The sequence below is a fragment of the Arachis stenosperma genome, chromosome 3 (genome assembly GCF_014773155.1).
Source record: "Arachis stenosperma cultivar V10309 chromosome 3, arast.V10309.gnm1.PFL2, whole genome shotgun sequence".
Taxonomy (NCBI): Eukaryota; Viridiplantae; Streptophyta; class Magnoliopsida; order Fabales; family Fabaceae; genus Arachis; species Arachis stenosperma.
The window spans coordinates 52,280,880-52,295,164 of record NC_080379.1 but is presented as its reverse complement, the minus strand read 5'-3'; the positions used below and the strand labels follow the sequence as shown (position 1 = coordinate 52,295,164).

Here is a 14,285-nt window from a genome sequence, read left to right as displayed (position 1 = left end):
TAGGATTAATTGAATTCTAAAATTTAATTAATTTAAAAGAATATTTTTGTTTAATCAAATAAAGAAAAAATGTTTAAGTCTTTTTATAAAATTAAATAAATAAATATTTTTTATTTTTATTTAATTAAAAGGGTGTTTTAGTAAAAGTGGTGATATACTATATATTCAAAAAAAATTAAATGCTGACGTGAAAAATAAATTTTACATGTCTTATTATTATTTGTCTACATCTTAAACGTATCGGTATGTATGAATTTATCATCATACCGTAGCAATTACCTAATTTCTAAGTCACCAAAAAAACACACTCTTAATTTTGGAAATGAATTATTTCTATTTTTTTAACACTTGAGAAAATAAAGTATAATTTTTTTATCTTTAATTCTATAAGGAAACTAGAAATAAATAAAAAAAATATAATAAAAAATGAAATTAAACACCGAATATCATTTAATTTTTTTTCCACTGATCAACTCCCTTTAATTTCTCCGTATAATATCTTATCTTTGCTAAAAAGATGGGGGGAAACATGTATTCATTTGCACTTTTATTGTTGTACAATTACCAAACACTCAAACAGTTTTTGTTTATATTGATGAATAGGCTTCAATATTATATATATATATATATATATATATATATATATATATATTTCTCACTCTTTAATTGAAAATATAATTTTCTATTATCTGTTGTTTTTAAATTAAAAATTACATTGACAATGAGAAAATCATTCAATTATCATTAAAAAAAATAATAAAAAATATTTTTGAAACTTTTAAAATAAATTTTTAAAATAATTTTATAATAAATTTGGATGTTTGTTATTATTTGATTTTAGATATTATTTTTTAGATTTTGGATATTTTTCATGATAATTTGAATTGCCGCTCCCTCTAACAAATTTTTAAAAAGTTTCAAGTGCAGTGGTGTGGGGACAAGCATTCCCACTATAATTTGAAATTTTTTTAAATAATAATAATAATATTTATTTATCCCATTAGATTATTAAATTTGATCCCATAATAATTTTTTATTCAATTTTAGTACTTAATCGTCAATTTAAAAATTTTATATTAGATATTTGTTAGAATGATCAATTCTATGATTTAAACAAAATTAGTGTTCTTTTTTAAAAATCAACTCAAAAGAATATTATTTGTCTTCTTTTTAAATTAGCTTTAATTTTTGCGTAGCAACTATATTAATTGAAAGAATTTTTTTAACTATGAATATCAACAAGAGTCAGCTTCTAATTGTGTTGGGAAGTGAATTTTTAAATAATTGTTTAGTAATATATATGGAAAGAGAGAAATTTTGATGATAGTGTTAAGAGAAAAATTACTTAATTTTTTAAAAATATAAAACCTAAAAGAATAGAATTTTAAATTATATATTATTATTTAAATTACTATTTTAGTGTTTTAATTTGTATATTAGATATTTTGAAGGCTAATCATATTTTACAATAACAAAATATAATTATAACAATAATCATGCTATATGTACATAAAAAATAATTGTTTATATAAAATATATATTAAAATATAAAATACATATTGAAAATAAGTTAAACAATACATGTATTTATACACAGATATATAGTAGTTAATAGATAATTTAATATTTAATTTTTTATATACACATTATTTTTATTATAAAAATTATTATCATGTTATATAAATTTTACCCCACTATCAAAATTTTTTGGATCCATCACTGATTTTGGGTTTTGGATTATTTTTTTAATAGTTTTAGATGTTCCTTTTTTTAGTTTTCGAATATTCTTTTTCTAATATTTTTTGGATATCTCATTTTGTTATGTTTTAAAATTTTTAAAATAATTTTGAATATTTCTTTTTGTTAGGCTTTCAATGCTTCTTTTTGTTATGTTTCAGATATTTTTTTATTAAAAAATTTTAAAATAATTGTGAACTTTTTAAAATGAATTTTGAAAATTTTTAGAAGATTTTGAATTTTATAAATGAATTTTAAAATTTTTAAACTAATTTTAAATGTTTAAAATAAATTTTAGAATTTTTAAAATGATTTTAGGGATACGTATGGTTTTAGTCCTAAAGTTTTCAGCGAGAATCGAAACCGTCCCTCATCTAATTTTCGATATAAAATCGTCCTTAACGTTTTTTTTTTATTAAAATCGTCCTTATTAATAAAAATTTTTGTTTTATTCATAAACTACCCCTATTCCTATTTTAAAAATAAAAATTATAAAATAAAAAAAAAACGCGTGTTGGGAGAGGGGGAAGAAAACACGTTTGTGGGGTGGGGGAAGAAAGGGGTATACGAAGGGGGAGGGGAGGGGAGGGGAGGGGAAGGGAAGAGGGGGAGGGGAAAGGGAAGCCGCCATCCCGCCGCCGCAATCTCGCCGTCCCGCTGCCGCCTTGCCGCCCTCTGGCACCGCACCGCACCACCGCACCACCACCACCACCACCTCCTTCTTCTTCTTCTTCTTCTCTACTCTCCTCGCCGCCGCCACATGAGAAACCACCGTCCGCCGCTGTCTCTGTCTTCTGCATCTGCTTCTTTGTACTTTGAATTTTTGAGGAACCACCGTCTGCTTCTTTGTTGATTTGTTGCTTTCTATTTTTGTTTGTGTTAAATTTGTGCTTAAATTTGTTGATTTTCTGTTTCTGCTTCTCTGTGTGGAGGTGGGGTGGGGGTGGGGGGGGGAAGGGGAAGGGGAAGCGGGAGGGGGAGGGGGAGGGGACGTCGGGATCGGGTGGGGGTGGGGGGAAGGGGAGGCGGGGAGGGGGAGGGGGAAGGGGAAAGGGGGGAGGGGATGGCAGTGGCGTTGGTGGTGGTGTTGGTGGTGGTCGTGGTGCTGGTGATGGTGTTGGTGGTGCTGTTGGTGGAGGTTGTGGCGGTAGTGTTGGTGTTAGTGGTGGTGGTGGTGGAGGAGGTAATTGTGTTGGTACTGGTGAGGTATTTTTGTCAAAAAAAAATATAAAGGACGATTTTAATACGAAAAAAACGTTAAAGACGATTATAAATTGAAAATTAGAAAAGGGACGAATTCGATTTTAGCTGAAAACTTTAGGGACCAAAACTATACTTATCCCATGATTTTACATTGATTTTAAAGATTTGTTATTATTGGGATTTAAATTTTTTTTTTTAGATTTTAAATATGGATTTAATTTTGATGCACTGTCAATACAAATACAAAACCGTTTTACACGTACATCCAATCAAATAATGTCGCATTAACAAAAATAATTATCTTTTACATCGGTCATGATTACATAACTATATAAAATGTTGTACAGTACATCAAAATTAAATTCTTTAAATATTTCTCATAATAATTTAAAATCATATTTCTTTTAAAAAAATTCAAGAGACAAAATATTAGTTGATTGCACTCCTTGTTTGTTCTGTAACGGGATTGAAATAATAACAAAAAAAAATTGGTAAAACCACACAAAAAAAAAGCGTCGCCCTTTTCTAAAATTAAATGAACATAACTCAAAAGTTTTATTCTTACATAAACAAAAATTCCCAAAAAAATTAAAACAAGATCCCAAAAAGAAAAAAAACAATGTACTGTTTGTTTTCATATAACTATTTATTAAAAAGTAGACATTAAAATAATTTATTTTCTCAAATAAATCTTTTGTGAATTTTATTTTAACAAGAGAATATGATAAAGAATATATATCAGAGAATTTAGAAAATTGAGAGAGAGAGAGAGCGGAGGAGGAGGATATCACAACGAGACTAATAAGAAAATTTGAAGATGACAAAAATGCAATGTTTGTTGGCGCCTCTTTCTCTATATTGCTAGATAAGAGAGAGAAAAACGGGGAGATGACAGACTGGCAATAGAGCGTTCAAGCATTTTAAGTCTCTATTTCCGTCTCAATTTTCCTTTTCTTGGCGTCTTTATCTCTTTCTCTTCATATATAAATGTATAAAGAAACTCATTACGATGTGTTCTTTAATTCTTTTGGTTTTTCTGATTTGACAAAAGGACGAGAAGGAGAAGGTGCCATCCGAATTTGGATCTTAAAAAAAGAGACACACTTCGGATTTAGGCACCATGAGTCTCTTCGGCCTTGGAAGCAGGTATTGGCTTCATTCTTCTGTAGACTATGAGTTTATTTTTCTGTCCTTTTTTAAATGTTTGAAATGTATAATTTATGTTTTATGCACTTTTATATGGATAAACTTGGTAGTTTCAATTTGATTTTTTGAACCTTTTTTTTTTGAAGTTCTATGGATTGTATAAATTGTATCCCTTTTATTTGATTCTAGATCCCCTTTGATAATTGCTTGTGTTAAAGCAAGCAATTTGAATTCTTTTTTTTTTCATTATTATTTGTGATGTTGTTTGGTTCACGTAGCCAATTGTTTTCTTGTTTTTTTTTTTCTTGATTGTTGCTGTGAAGTTGTAATGGGGATTTATAAATATTGAAAATTTAGGTAACTGAATTGTGTTAATTGTTATTTAAACATGTAGTGACGTAAGTCAACAAAATAAAAACATGTAGTGATGTTGCTATCTAGTTATGTTGTGCTAATAAATCAATTTGGGTTTGTTTAGTGATTAGTTCATTAGTTTATTTAAGTAACTATTAGAGATTCGAATTCCGTCTTGTGCATACAACAACTTATTAGCACGACAAACCCTTAAATAGAATTCAGATTTATGACGGATTAGTTTTTAGCCAATTGAGTTGGAAGATACCGTAAAAAAAAAACAGTTAAGTTGTGCCAATAATAATACAATTTGTGGGTTGAAAACTGTTATTTAGTGGATAATTTCATTATTTATAGTGTATTCTTAGCTAATGGGTTGTTGTATAGATATTGAAAAGTGAGTTGCTAAAAAGGTGTCCACGAATGACATTGAAAAGTGACATTGTTGCTATTGTATAGACATTATTCATGATATATATATCTTAACAAAGTTTTTTAATTTATATATTAAAAAAATTGTAACACAGGACACATAAACCATTCTTCTAATCAACAACATATATGCATGTGATGTTGATTGGAATCCACATCTAACAATAACCATTTCAAAATTCCAAGTACCAGGTTTTGCAACTACAAAAGTACAAAATAAAAATGATATATTGTCCTACCACTTTTTTTCCCCTTTCCTTGAGAAATATGAATTGTTTGATTTGATTATTCGCATAATTTCTTTTAGCTCATATTATTGTCTATATTTTCTTTTGTTACAATTAACTTTTGCTTAAGTATAACTAAACTTCATCTTATATAACGATAACAACAATAACTAACCAGACTTTTAATCATATCCATGCAGAAACCAAAAAACATTTCGTCCAAAGAAGAGTGCTCCATCCGGAAGTAAGGTAGGTGCTTTTACTTCTTATAATTGCTGGATTCTTTATGGTCATAATTGTTGATAGGTTGAGCTTTAAACTAATTAAGCATTTCGTGTATGAAATGACTGAAGGGTGCTCAACTTCAAAAACACATCGATGCTACATTGGGTAGTGGGAACTTGAGGGAAGCTGTTAAGCTGCCTCCCGGTGAAGATTTTAACGAATGGCTAGCTGTAAACAGTAAGAACATACTCTATTTCTAGCAAATGTTATAACAGCACATAAAAAATGATCATACAAAATGTAAGGCAAAAGAAAAAATAAAAATAAAAAATTCAATAAAAACTTGACATACTACTTAAGCTCATACAAGTCATGTTTTGTTAAAAGAATTCTTAAATGTTAAACTTGCAAGGGAAAAATCAACAAGAGTAAAACCAGTACTCTAATGCATAATCTGTGAGCATGTAATTTTTTTCATGTAATTTTCCATTCTCCATAAAGGCAAATTAAGAATTTCATTTTCGTTCGTGTAAATTTTTTTTTCAGCCGTGGACTTCTTTAATCAAGTGAATATTCTATTTGGTACACTAACAGAGTTCTGCACGGCAAGCAACTGTCCAACAATGAGTGCAGGACCAAAGTAAGCTTTGATTTATCTACCAACTTTCTAATTTTAATTCCATAGTTAAGTTGTAGTTTGATTAGATTGGCAGGCTACTATATATTTTACCCTTGTGGTGGGTTTTCTTTGAATATTATATAGCAATTAGGTTTTGTTTTTCAAAATGAATTTTTCTCCTGTTCACAAGAACAAAAGTGAGCACTGAGTTATAGTGTAGGTTTTGGGCTAGCACATCTAAAAATATCGTATAATGCGCATGATTTCTTTAGAAGATAACAGAGGTTTTAGTAAGTGATGATTATGGAGTGGAAAATAGAAAAAAAAAATTTGAAGTATGAGATATGCAAAATTTATTTTATGCACAACATAAGATGCATTTGCAAGTCACTGGGTAGCTGTGTTTAGCTATTATCTCTAAGGCAGAGAAATATGAGAATACTGAACAGAAAAAATTGATTAATTTGGTTATGAAAATAAAGACAGACAAAAAACAAATAAGGGTGTGTTTTTATTTTTTTTATTTTTTATTTTTTACATTTTAGAAAAAAAAAAGAAAAAATAGTAAAAATAATAAAATTCAATTTTTTATCTCATTTTTTATTTTTTATAAAATTCTAAAAATAAAAAGTATTAAAAATAAAAATAGAATATGAGAATACAAATGAAACACACTTGAATTTTTCTTTTTTCAAACCCAAAAGTTCTTGTATTTTTTTCTTAAATGGACAAGTTAAATCATAAACTTAACAATAAGAATTAAGAATATATATGACAAGTACTTAATGGAACAAATTCTGCAGGTACGAGTATAGATGGGCTGATGGTGTTACCATCAAGAAACCAATAGAGGTATCTGCACCAAAATATGTCGAGTATTTGATGGATTGGATTGAATCTCAACTTGATGATGAAACGATTTTCCCTCAAAAGTTAGGTATGTTTTAGATATTGATAAAGGCAGATAGCCTTTTAGCTAAGCTTTTTGGACAATCATTTTTAATTATATACATTATTGTAGCAATGTTTTACTTGATTACTACATTAATTGTTGTTGTAGGGGCTCCTTTTCCACCCAATTTCAAGGAGGTTGTCAAGACAATTTTCAAAAGGTTGTTCCGTGTATATGCTCACATCTATCACTCACATTTTCAGAAGATTGTTAGTTTGAAGGAAGAAGCTCATCTTAATACTTGCTTCAAGCATTTTGTCTTATTTACTTGGGTAAGTAGTATTATGAAGGGTTAATAAATAGCTCTAGTACCAATAAAATAGACTTTTTTATTTATTATAATTTTTATTTTGTTCTAGTAAAATTTAAAAATAATATATTTTAGTATTTGCTGATTTGTTTAGCTAAATGATGGCATAATACCACATCCTCGCTTAACAGAATCTCTTGATGGCAATAGCTAAAAGAAATCTACATTTATTGCAAATACATATATTATATACGAGTTTAATTTTGATGTATTGATAGTATAAAACATTTTATATAGTCATATAATTATATTCGTTTTTATAAATGATTATTTGCATGATTTAGTATAAAAATAATTATTTTTACTCACGTGACTAATTGATTACATGTGAAAATTGTTTTACACTGAATTCGTAACATGTCAACTTAATAATGTGTAGTGATGATTATATGTTCAAGTAGTGCCATGTACACTTTTGGATTTGAACATATAAATGGCATCATCATCTTAATTTCATTATGAATTTATTAGCTGATTTGTTTTCTTATGTTTTGCAGGAATTTCGCTTGATTGACAAAGCAGAACTGGCACCTCTACAAGACCTCGTTGATTCTATTATACAATTTTAGTGTTGTTGGTTTCCTTTAATTTCATTCCCTTCACTTCAATTTGGAGAGGTTAGACATTAAAACATTGGGTACAAATTTTTTGAGCTAGTATTGCACTTGTAGAATACTTGGACTTGCTAATAGGCAAATCCTTGGGCACCCTCTGTATTTGTCCCTCCATTGTCGTGATGAAATTATATAAATAATTTGGTGAATAAATTAAAACTTTGTGCGAGATGCAAAATACTAGATCCATGAACTTACTCTATTGTATTTTGTAAATGAACCAAACTTTGTTCACAAGAATTCCTACATATAATGCAAGGAGAACATGTTAACATTGGCCAACGAACTATAGTTTAAACCTATAGGTTTTGGTTTCGAGTTTTACTTCTAATTAAAAAAAAAACAATTAAAATAATTTATCAGTAAAATTCACAAGAAAAGCTAAATGATTAAAATATAAAATATATTTGCATAATACATATTCAATCAATTTACCATTACTTAGAATTATGGAAAATATTTTAAAATACCTTATAAAATTACATATTATAGATACTCAGATTTTCCAGTATGGGAATTGGCTTAAAGCTTTGTTTTATCAAAATTTAATTATGTTATAAAATAAGCTATATTATCATAAATATTTATCTAATCACTAAAATAAAGTAAAATGTACAACTATTCAAATAAATTATCACATAAAAAAAATACTACCAATTATCCAACTTTTATTTTTATTGGTGTGAATTATCCCACTTATATTAATATCGTGGTTAGGTTTTTTTTGGTGTACTATTGAAAATGGATTATCTCAATTGTTAAAAAAAATTGAGGGTTTAAAGTATGATCTCTAACTTTTTATTGCTCTCTCTTTCATATTTATTTTTGTCCCACCTACAAAATTAACAATGAGAGATTACACTTTACTCTCTCAATTATTAAAAAAAATTGAGAAGATCTAATCTCCTGTACTATTGTGGTTAGTTTTTTTTTTTTTGGTCACGTGGATTGGACGGCATTACACCCATGCATTACACACTCATATAACTAAAAGATGAATAAAAACAAAAAATGAAAAAAAAAGTGTTTAAAAATTTTATAATTATTAATTTTATAATAGTAATCACTCTTTTATTTAATAAAAAAAAATCTTCGGTCCGACGGATCGGTCCGCCCGCTCCGCCAAAACCCGCCATTTTGGCAGTACGAGTTTGGCGAATTTTTTTAATTTGACGGATTTCAAATTTTAACCCAACCCGTCCTTTTTAACAAATTAGTAGATCTACCCGACGGACTCAACCCGTTTTACCATCCCTACTCCCACTACGTCGGTTCACTGCCTGCAAGAAAAATAATTTCTCATCATGCAATAACTGCTCATATAAGAAGGAAATTATTTACCATTTGCAAAAGTTCCTTTTCTCAACTTTGAAACAGTCAATTATACCTTCATCACCTTAAATATCATCTCACTTTACTGAAATACTTGTTGACTTTAACATCAAAGTCCTTTACATGTATCTAAAAGCTTGGACTACCATCATCTTAGATTCAATCTCTAATAACACTTCGAGTAACAAATTCAGAACAGTTATAATAATTATATACTTCTTGATTGGATACATTAGTATACACTTAGTTGATAATAATCCTCCTTCTTACTCTCCCACCAGAGTTTATCAAACACAGTTGGGCTATAACAAGGGAGTGGATCCTCTCTAGTGAGAAAAAAACTAGATGGTATCCAGTGTTCAATCTAACCATTTATTGCGTTCTCTCTCTTATTTATTTCTGGTCCCACTTATAGAATCAAAGGTGATAGATCACATTGGATTCTATCAATTGTTAAAAAAACTGGAGAGAATCTTTTTCCATATAACAAAAGGAAAAACAAGTAAAAACGACATCCAGCAAAATTCATCTTAATTAACACCAATTTAAGAGTTTAACTACCCGTGAAACTGTTAAATGTATAAAATTTTAAGTACTTAAAGCATTTGTTATATAGAAAAAATATAAAAATAAGAAAAACTTTTTACCATAAGTAACATTAACAAGTATTTTAATAAGATTATTTTATTTAAATAAAAAATTCATTATTTTTCATTTTAAATTATTGTAAAAAGCATTATATTTTTGTGCATTATATTCCAAATTCGGAGGCAGTTCAATTTCATAAGTCATGCTAGTGAAATTAAAAAAAAGAAAGTATAGATAAACAATCTAAATAATAGATTAAAAAAAAGTTAATTTTAATTTTAAAAATTAAATTTTGAATTAATTAGGTTTAATTATAATTATAATTTTTTTTGAATCATTACCGCTCTTTCGTAATTCTGTGCTACTGTCGTCGCTGTTGTATTGCGATCTCGGTGTCTCCCGCAGCTGCTGTTTCGTTACTTATTTCTTATCAATTAAATTGGATGTTTATTTTACTATATATGCGGAAGGTTTTTTCATTCTAAAATAGATGTTTATTTGGGTATACCATTGAGATTTTACTTGATTTGTTTGATTCTGCATACACATGAATGTTCATTTTATTATGTATGCGAATGGTTCTTTTCACTAAAATGTGGATGTTTATTTGGGTCATACTATTTGGGTGAACGAAGCAAAGCGGCATGCGATAGAAGTGGCGAAGACACGACGCAATGACGTGAAAGTAAGGGAAGAGGTGCAACGTTGGAGCAACGGGCAGAACAAGGACTCTAGCTCGACGACGATGTGACGTCACAAAGGGGAGAAGAAGGTGCACAGCGACAGCGTCGCTTGCAGTGAGAACAGGGGCAGCGCAACGTATGGGAGAAAAAGGTGCAACGGCAACATTGAAAGCATGGGTCGTGACGCATGAGAGAAGAAGGTGCAGCGGCAGTGCGGCGTGTTGCTTCTTCAGGCGATGAAGTGCGTTGGTGATAGGGTGACAGGGAAGAGGGAGCGAAGCGACTGCGGTAAAAGAAGAGAAATATAGAAGATGAGAGACTAGAGTTGTGATGGATAAATGAAGTAGAATTTTTTTTTATTTTAGTAGGCCTAAAGTGCAGCTCATTATTCATGTTATTCGCACTTCTTATTGTGTACCACCATCTGTTCATAAAACCCTATCCAACAAGATAGAAAACCTTGTTGAGATCACCCATGTTCCAGAAGACTCAAAGATCCCGGCTACTCAACAACCTCTCATAAACCCATACACTTTTTACCACCGACAAAAGCAGTTTAGTATTCGCCACCTCATAAGAAGGAGATCATCACCCCCTGTTAAGGAAGTGATTCAAACCTCCCGTTTACAACAGTGTGGTCTTCAAGCCACCTCTGCAGAACAGTATGTTAGATTGAGATCCCTCAAGAACTCATTCGTGAATACTTGTCACAAGGATATACTCACCTACACCTTGGAGCCATAAGGTTGATTCTGACTTTACATGGTAGAAAAGGACTGCCTGTCACCACAAAGATCGCACTTTTAGATACCACATTCAAGGAGTACCAACATGCGCTTATTGGAGCACTTGTATCCACTCTCACTAATGGAAGTGTGATTCTTACAATCTCGCCAGATTTCACTATCAGACTTACAGATCCGACCCTTTCCCAAAGGATCCGGATATAGATCCAGTTGATTGGTGTTACACAAGACGCCAGTGCTGAACAAGCAACACTCCATCACCAGGTGTTATACAGAATCCAAGATCACGCTTTGGATCTGAACCTTCCAAACACCACCCATGATGCTCTTTTGATGTTCACAGACAGGAACCATGGTCCGGCCATAGTCAACATTCCAAGGATGATTCCTCCAGATGAGCTTGCTGCCATAGTACCACTGGAATGGATTACTAATTATGAGAGAGCTTTTCCACAAAGCACTCCTGACGTCCATACAACAGCACCACCAGCGGTCACACGAGACACTGACGGAACTGTCAGAACGGTTTTTCAAAAGCCCGGAACAGAAGGGCGACCATCCTTTTCTAGACAGTCATCTTCCAGAAGGATCTATATGATCTCTCCTCTCACTGTTCAACATACCAGTACTCAAGATGACCCCCCAATTCACTACTATGAAGAAGGAAAGCCAGTCTATGTCTCACACGTCAATGGCCATTTCATATGGGATGTTGATCACAGTATGTGTGACTCAGATTGCGATTGCGACGCTTGGGGAGAATCAGAAGATGAGGACTACTACAAAAAGAAGAAGTCCAAAAAGAACAGGAAGCAGAGCTGTACTGCTCCTCCAAAGTTCTATCCACCGGATGAACCTGAAGAGCCACCAAGGTTTTACCTTAGGAAGAAGAAAAAGAAGATCCTTAGGCCTCAATTCTCAGATCCTATTGCTGTACCGTGTATAGCAACTCTCAAACCGTATGAGCAGGAGTTTCCTCCTCTACAGGTTTCCACTGACAGTCAAAGGATTACTCGGCGGCCATATATAGCCCCAAAAGGAGTAACTCCACAAGGAGTCCAGTCAACTTCACCTCAAGATGAAGTATTGAATTGGCAAACGGAGAATGCTGTTAGCCAAAACAAAGTCCTGTTGAGAATCGATCACACCTTGGAAACACTCGTTGAAAAGACAGACAATCTGTCCTCACAAGTGTACTCAGTTCAGACTCAAGTTGATGAGCTAAAAAATAGACTGACCATACAAGCCCAAAAACTTGACCAAGACCTAAAGACTTACATCCAAACCCATTACTTTGGCCCAGATTTCCAAAGAAAGACCAAGAGCTTACCCGTATTAAAGCCCAGATTAGACAAATCGAACAAGACCAAGCCAGACAACCCAAGCCACAAGCTTTGGCCACAGATCCTTTAGCCTTATATCCACCACAGTATCCCATGTATACACCCACTTACATTCCTCCACAGCAGCCAACCATAAATGAACCTGACTATGACAACATCTTCAAGACCCATTACCATCTTGCCAGAAGACTACACACAAAGCCTAAGCCACACCCGGTCCAACCTACAGGACCTTCACAAAAAAGGATGCATAATCCACCATGGTCAGAAAGAGAATTTCTCAGAGGAGAAATCTCTGGAGAAAAAACTGAGGCAATTTCCAAAGGAAAAGAAGAACAGGCACCAGAAAGAGAGACAATCGGAATGATTAATGCAGACGTCACTTCAAGTGACTCGTTTGAAGACGTAACGTCTGACTCATCAGACCTTTCGGTTGAAGAATCATCTGAGGAAGATCAAATTGCAGACCTTTCTGCAATAGCAATGGTTGATCAGGCCAACCCAACCTCAGAAGAAGAAGGAGAAGGAATAGTCGTAGAAGAAGATGATGATCCCCACAGACTAAAACCACTCCGACTAAAGCAGGCAATCATTATTTCACTTTCGATAACCTTCCTCCTCACAAGTACAGAGAAAGGTTGAATGATTTTGGAGCCTGGATTGACACCAAGATGTCCAGTCCTAATGCAGATATCCAGCAAGTACTCTCTAAGTTTGTCACCAGAATGACCGGCAATCTTAGAGAATGGATAAACACACTAAGTGAGTATGAGCGAATGCAGCTCACTGGTGGAAGTGCTGCTCAGTTTCTAGGAAGATTGCACAGAGAATTCCTAGGAGACATTGGGATTATTCAGCAGAGAAATTCCCAAGAATACTACGAGATGAAATGATGTTCACTTAATAAGAAAGATCTAGAAAAGCATTTCAAAAGAATGCAGGCCAAATACTATCCTCTTGGAGGACAGAGCAACTCAACGCTTAAGGAAGTGTATCTTGCTTCACTCCCAAAAGAGCTCCTACCAGAGATACGAAGGACAATGGCCATCTACCAGAAGGATATTCCAACAATAACCTTCGGAGAAATCTATCAATTGGCTTTAGCAGCTCTTGATAAGCTCTGCAACCAGCAAGAACTGTTCAAACAACTAGCCAAGAATTCCCTCAAATTAAAGGGAGCATGCAACAAGTCTTATCTGCAGATCAAATGCAAGGATAAAGACTCATGTGATTGTCACACAAAAAAGAAGCACCACTTCAGAAGAACCAAACGATCGGATTTCGATCAAAGCAGAAGAAGAAAGTTCAAAGGAAAGAAACGGTTCTTCAGAAAAAAGACTTTCAAGGACAAGCGAACCAACAAATGTTTTCTTTGTGGACAAACTGAGCACTTTGCCAAGAAATGTCCCAATAAGAAGCAAACAAGCAAAAGGGAAATAAAGATGCTTCAATCTCTACAAGACGCTGTCTTAACTCGAGAAGATGAAGATCTTGAATCTATCCTTGAAGAACAGTCAGAAGCAGATGAATATACAAAGTACATGCTTCATGATCCTGAAGATGATTCCTCTGATGATGATTACAGACCAATCCACTATATGGCACCTGCTCCGCCTCAACAGTGGATGACAGAAGGAGGATGTCTAGGAAGCTTAGGATCCAAAAGAATTGATGGAATCCAACGACCCCACTTCAAAGTCAAACTTTTGGCGACCAAGTATGATGTGCCAAAAAAGGCAGTAGCACTGCTTGATACAGGATCTTGTGCAACTGT

At 32.5% G+C, this 14,285-nt stretch overlaps 1 protein-coding gene across 2 annotated transcripts; it reads left to right on the top strand.

The window, feature by feature from the left end:
- Positions 1 to 2,828: 2,828 nt before the first annotated feature.
- LOC130970261 (MOB kinase activator-like 1A) lies at positions 2,829 to 8,057 on the top strand. 2 transcript variants are annotated; one of them, XM_057896282.1, is made up of 8 exons: positions 2,829 to 3,864; positions 3,992 to 4,086; positions 5,300 to 5,348; positions 5,453 to 5,561; positions 5,871 to 5,964; positions 6,747 to 6,880; positions 7,004 to 7,167; positions 7,703 to 8,057. In XM_057896282.1, the coding sequence occupies exons 2-8, from the start codon at positions 4,061 to 4,063 to the stop codon at positions 7,772 to 7,774; spliced, it is 648 nt and encodes a 215-aa protein (XP_057752265.1). In that variant the 5' UTR covers positions 2,829 to 3,864; positions 3,992 to 4,060; the 3' UTR covers positions 7,775 to 8,057. The 2 variants fall into 2 exon arrangements, with proteins under 2 accessions (XP_057752265.1, XP_057752266.1); XM_057896283.1 differs by having other exon boundaries at positions 2,843 to 2,943.
- The last annotated feature ends 6,228 nt before the right edge of the window (positions 8,058 to 14,285 follow it).

Coding starts and splice junctions, on each gene's coding strand:
- LOC130970261 (XM_057896282.1), top strand. CDS start 4,061: ATGAGTCTCTTCGGCCTTGGAAGCAG. Junction 5,562..5,870: donor CGAATGGCTAGCTGTAAACA/GTAAGAACATAC, acceptor TTTTTTTTTCAG/CCGTGGACTTCTTTAATCAA. Junction 6,881..7,003: donor GATTTTCCCTCAAAAGTTAG/GTATGTTTTAGA, acceptor TTGTTGTTGTAG/GGGCTCCTTTTCCACCCAAT.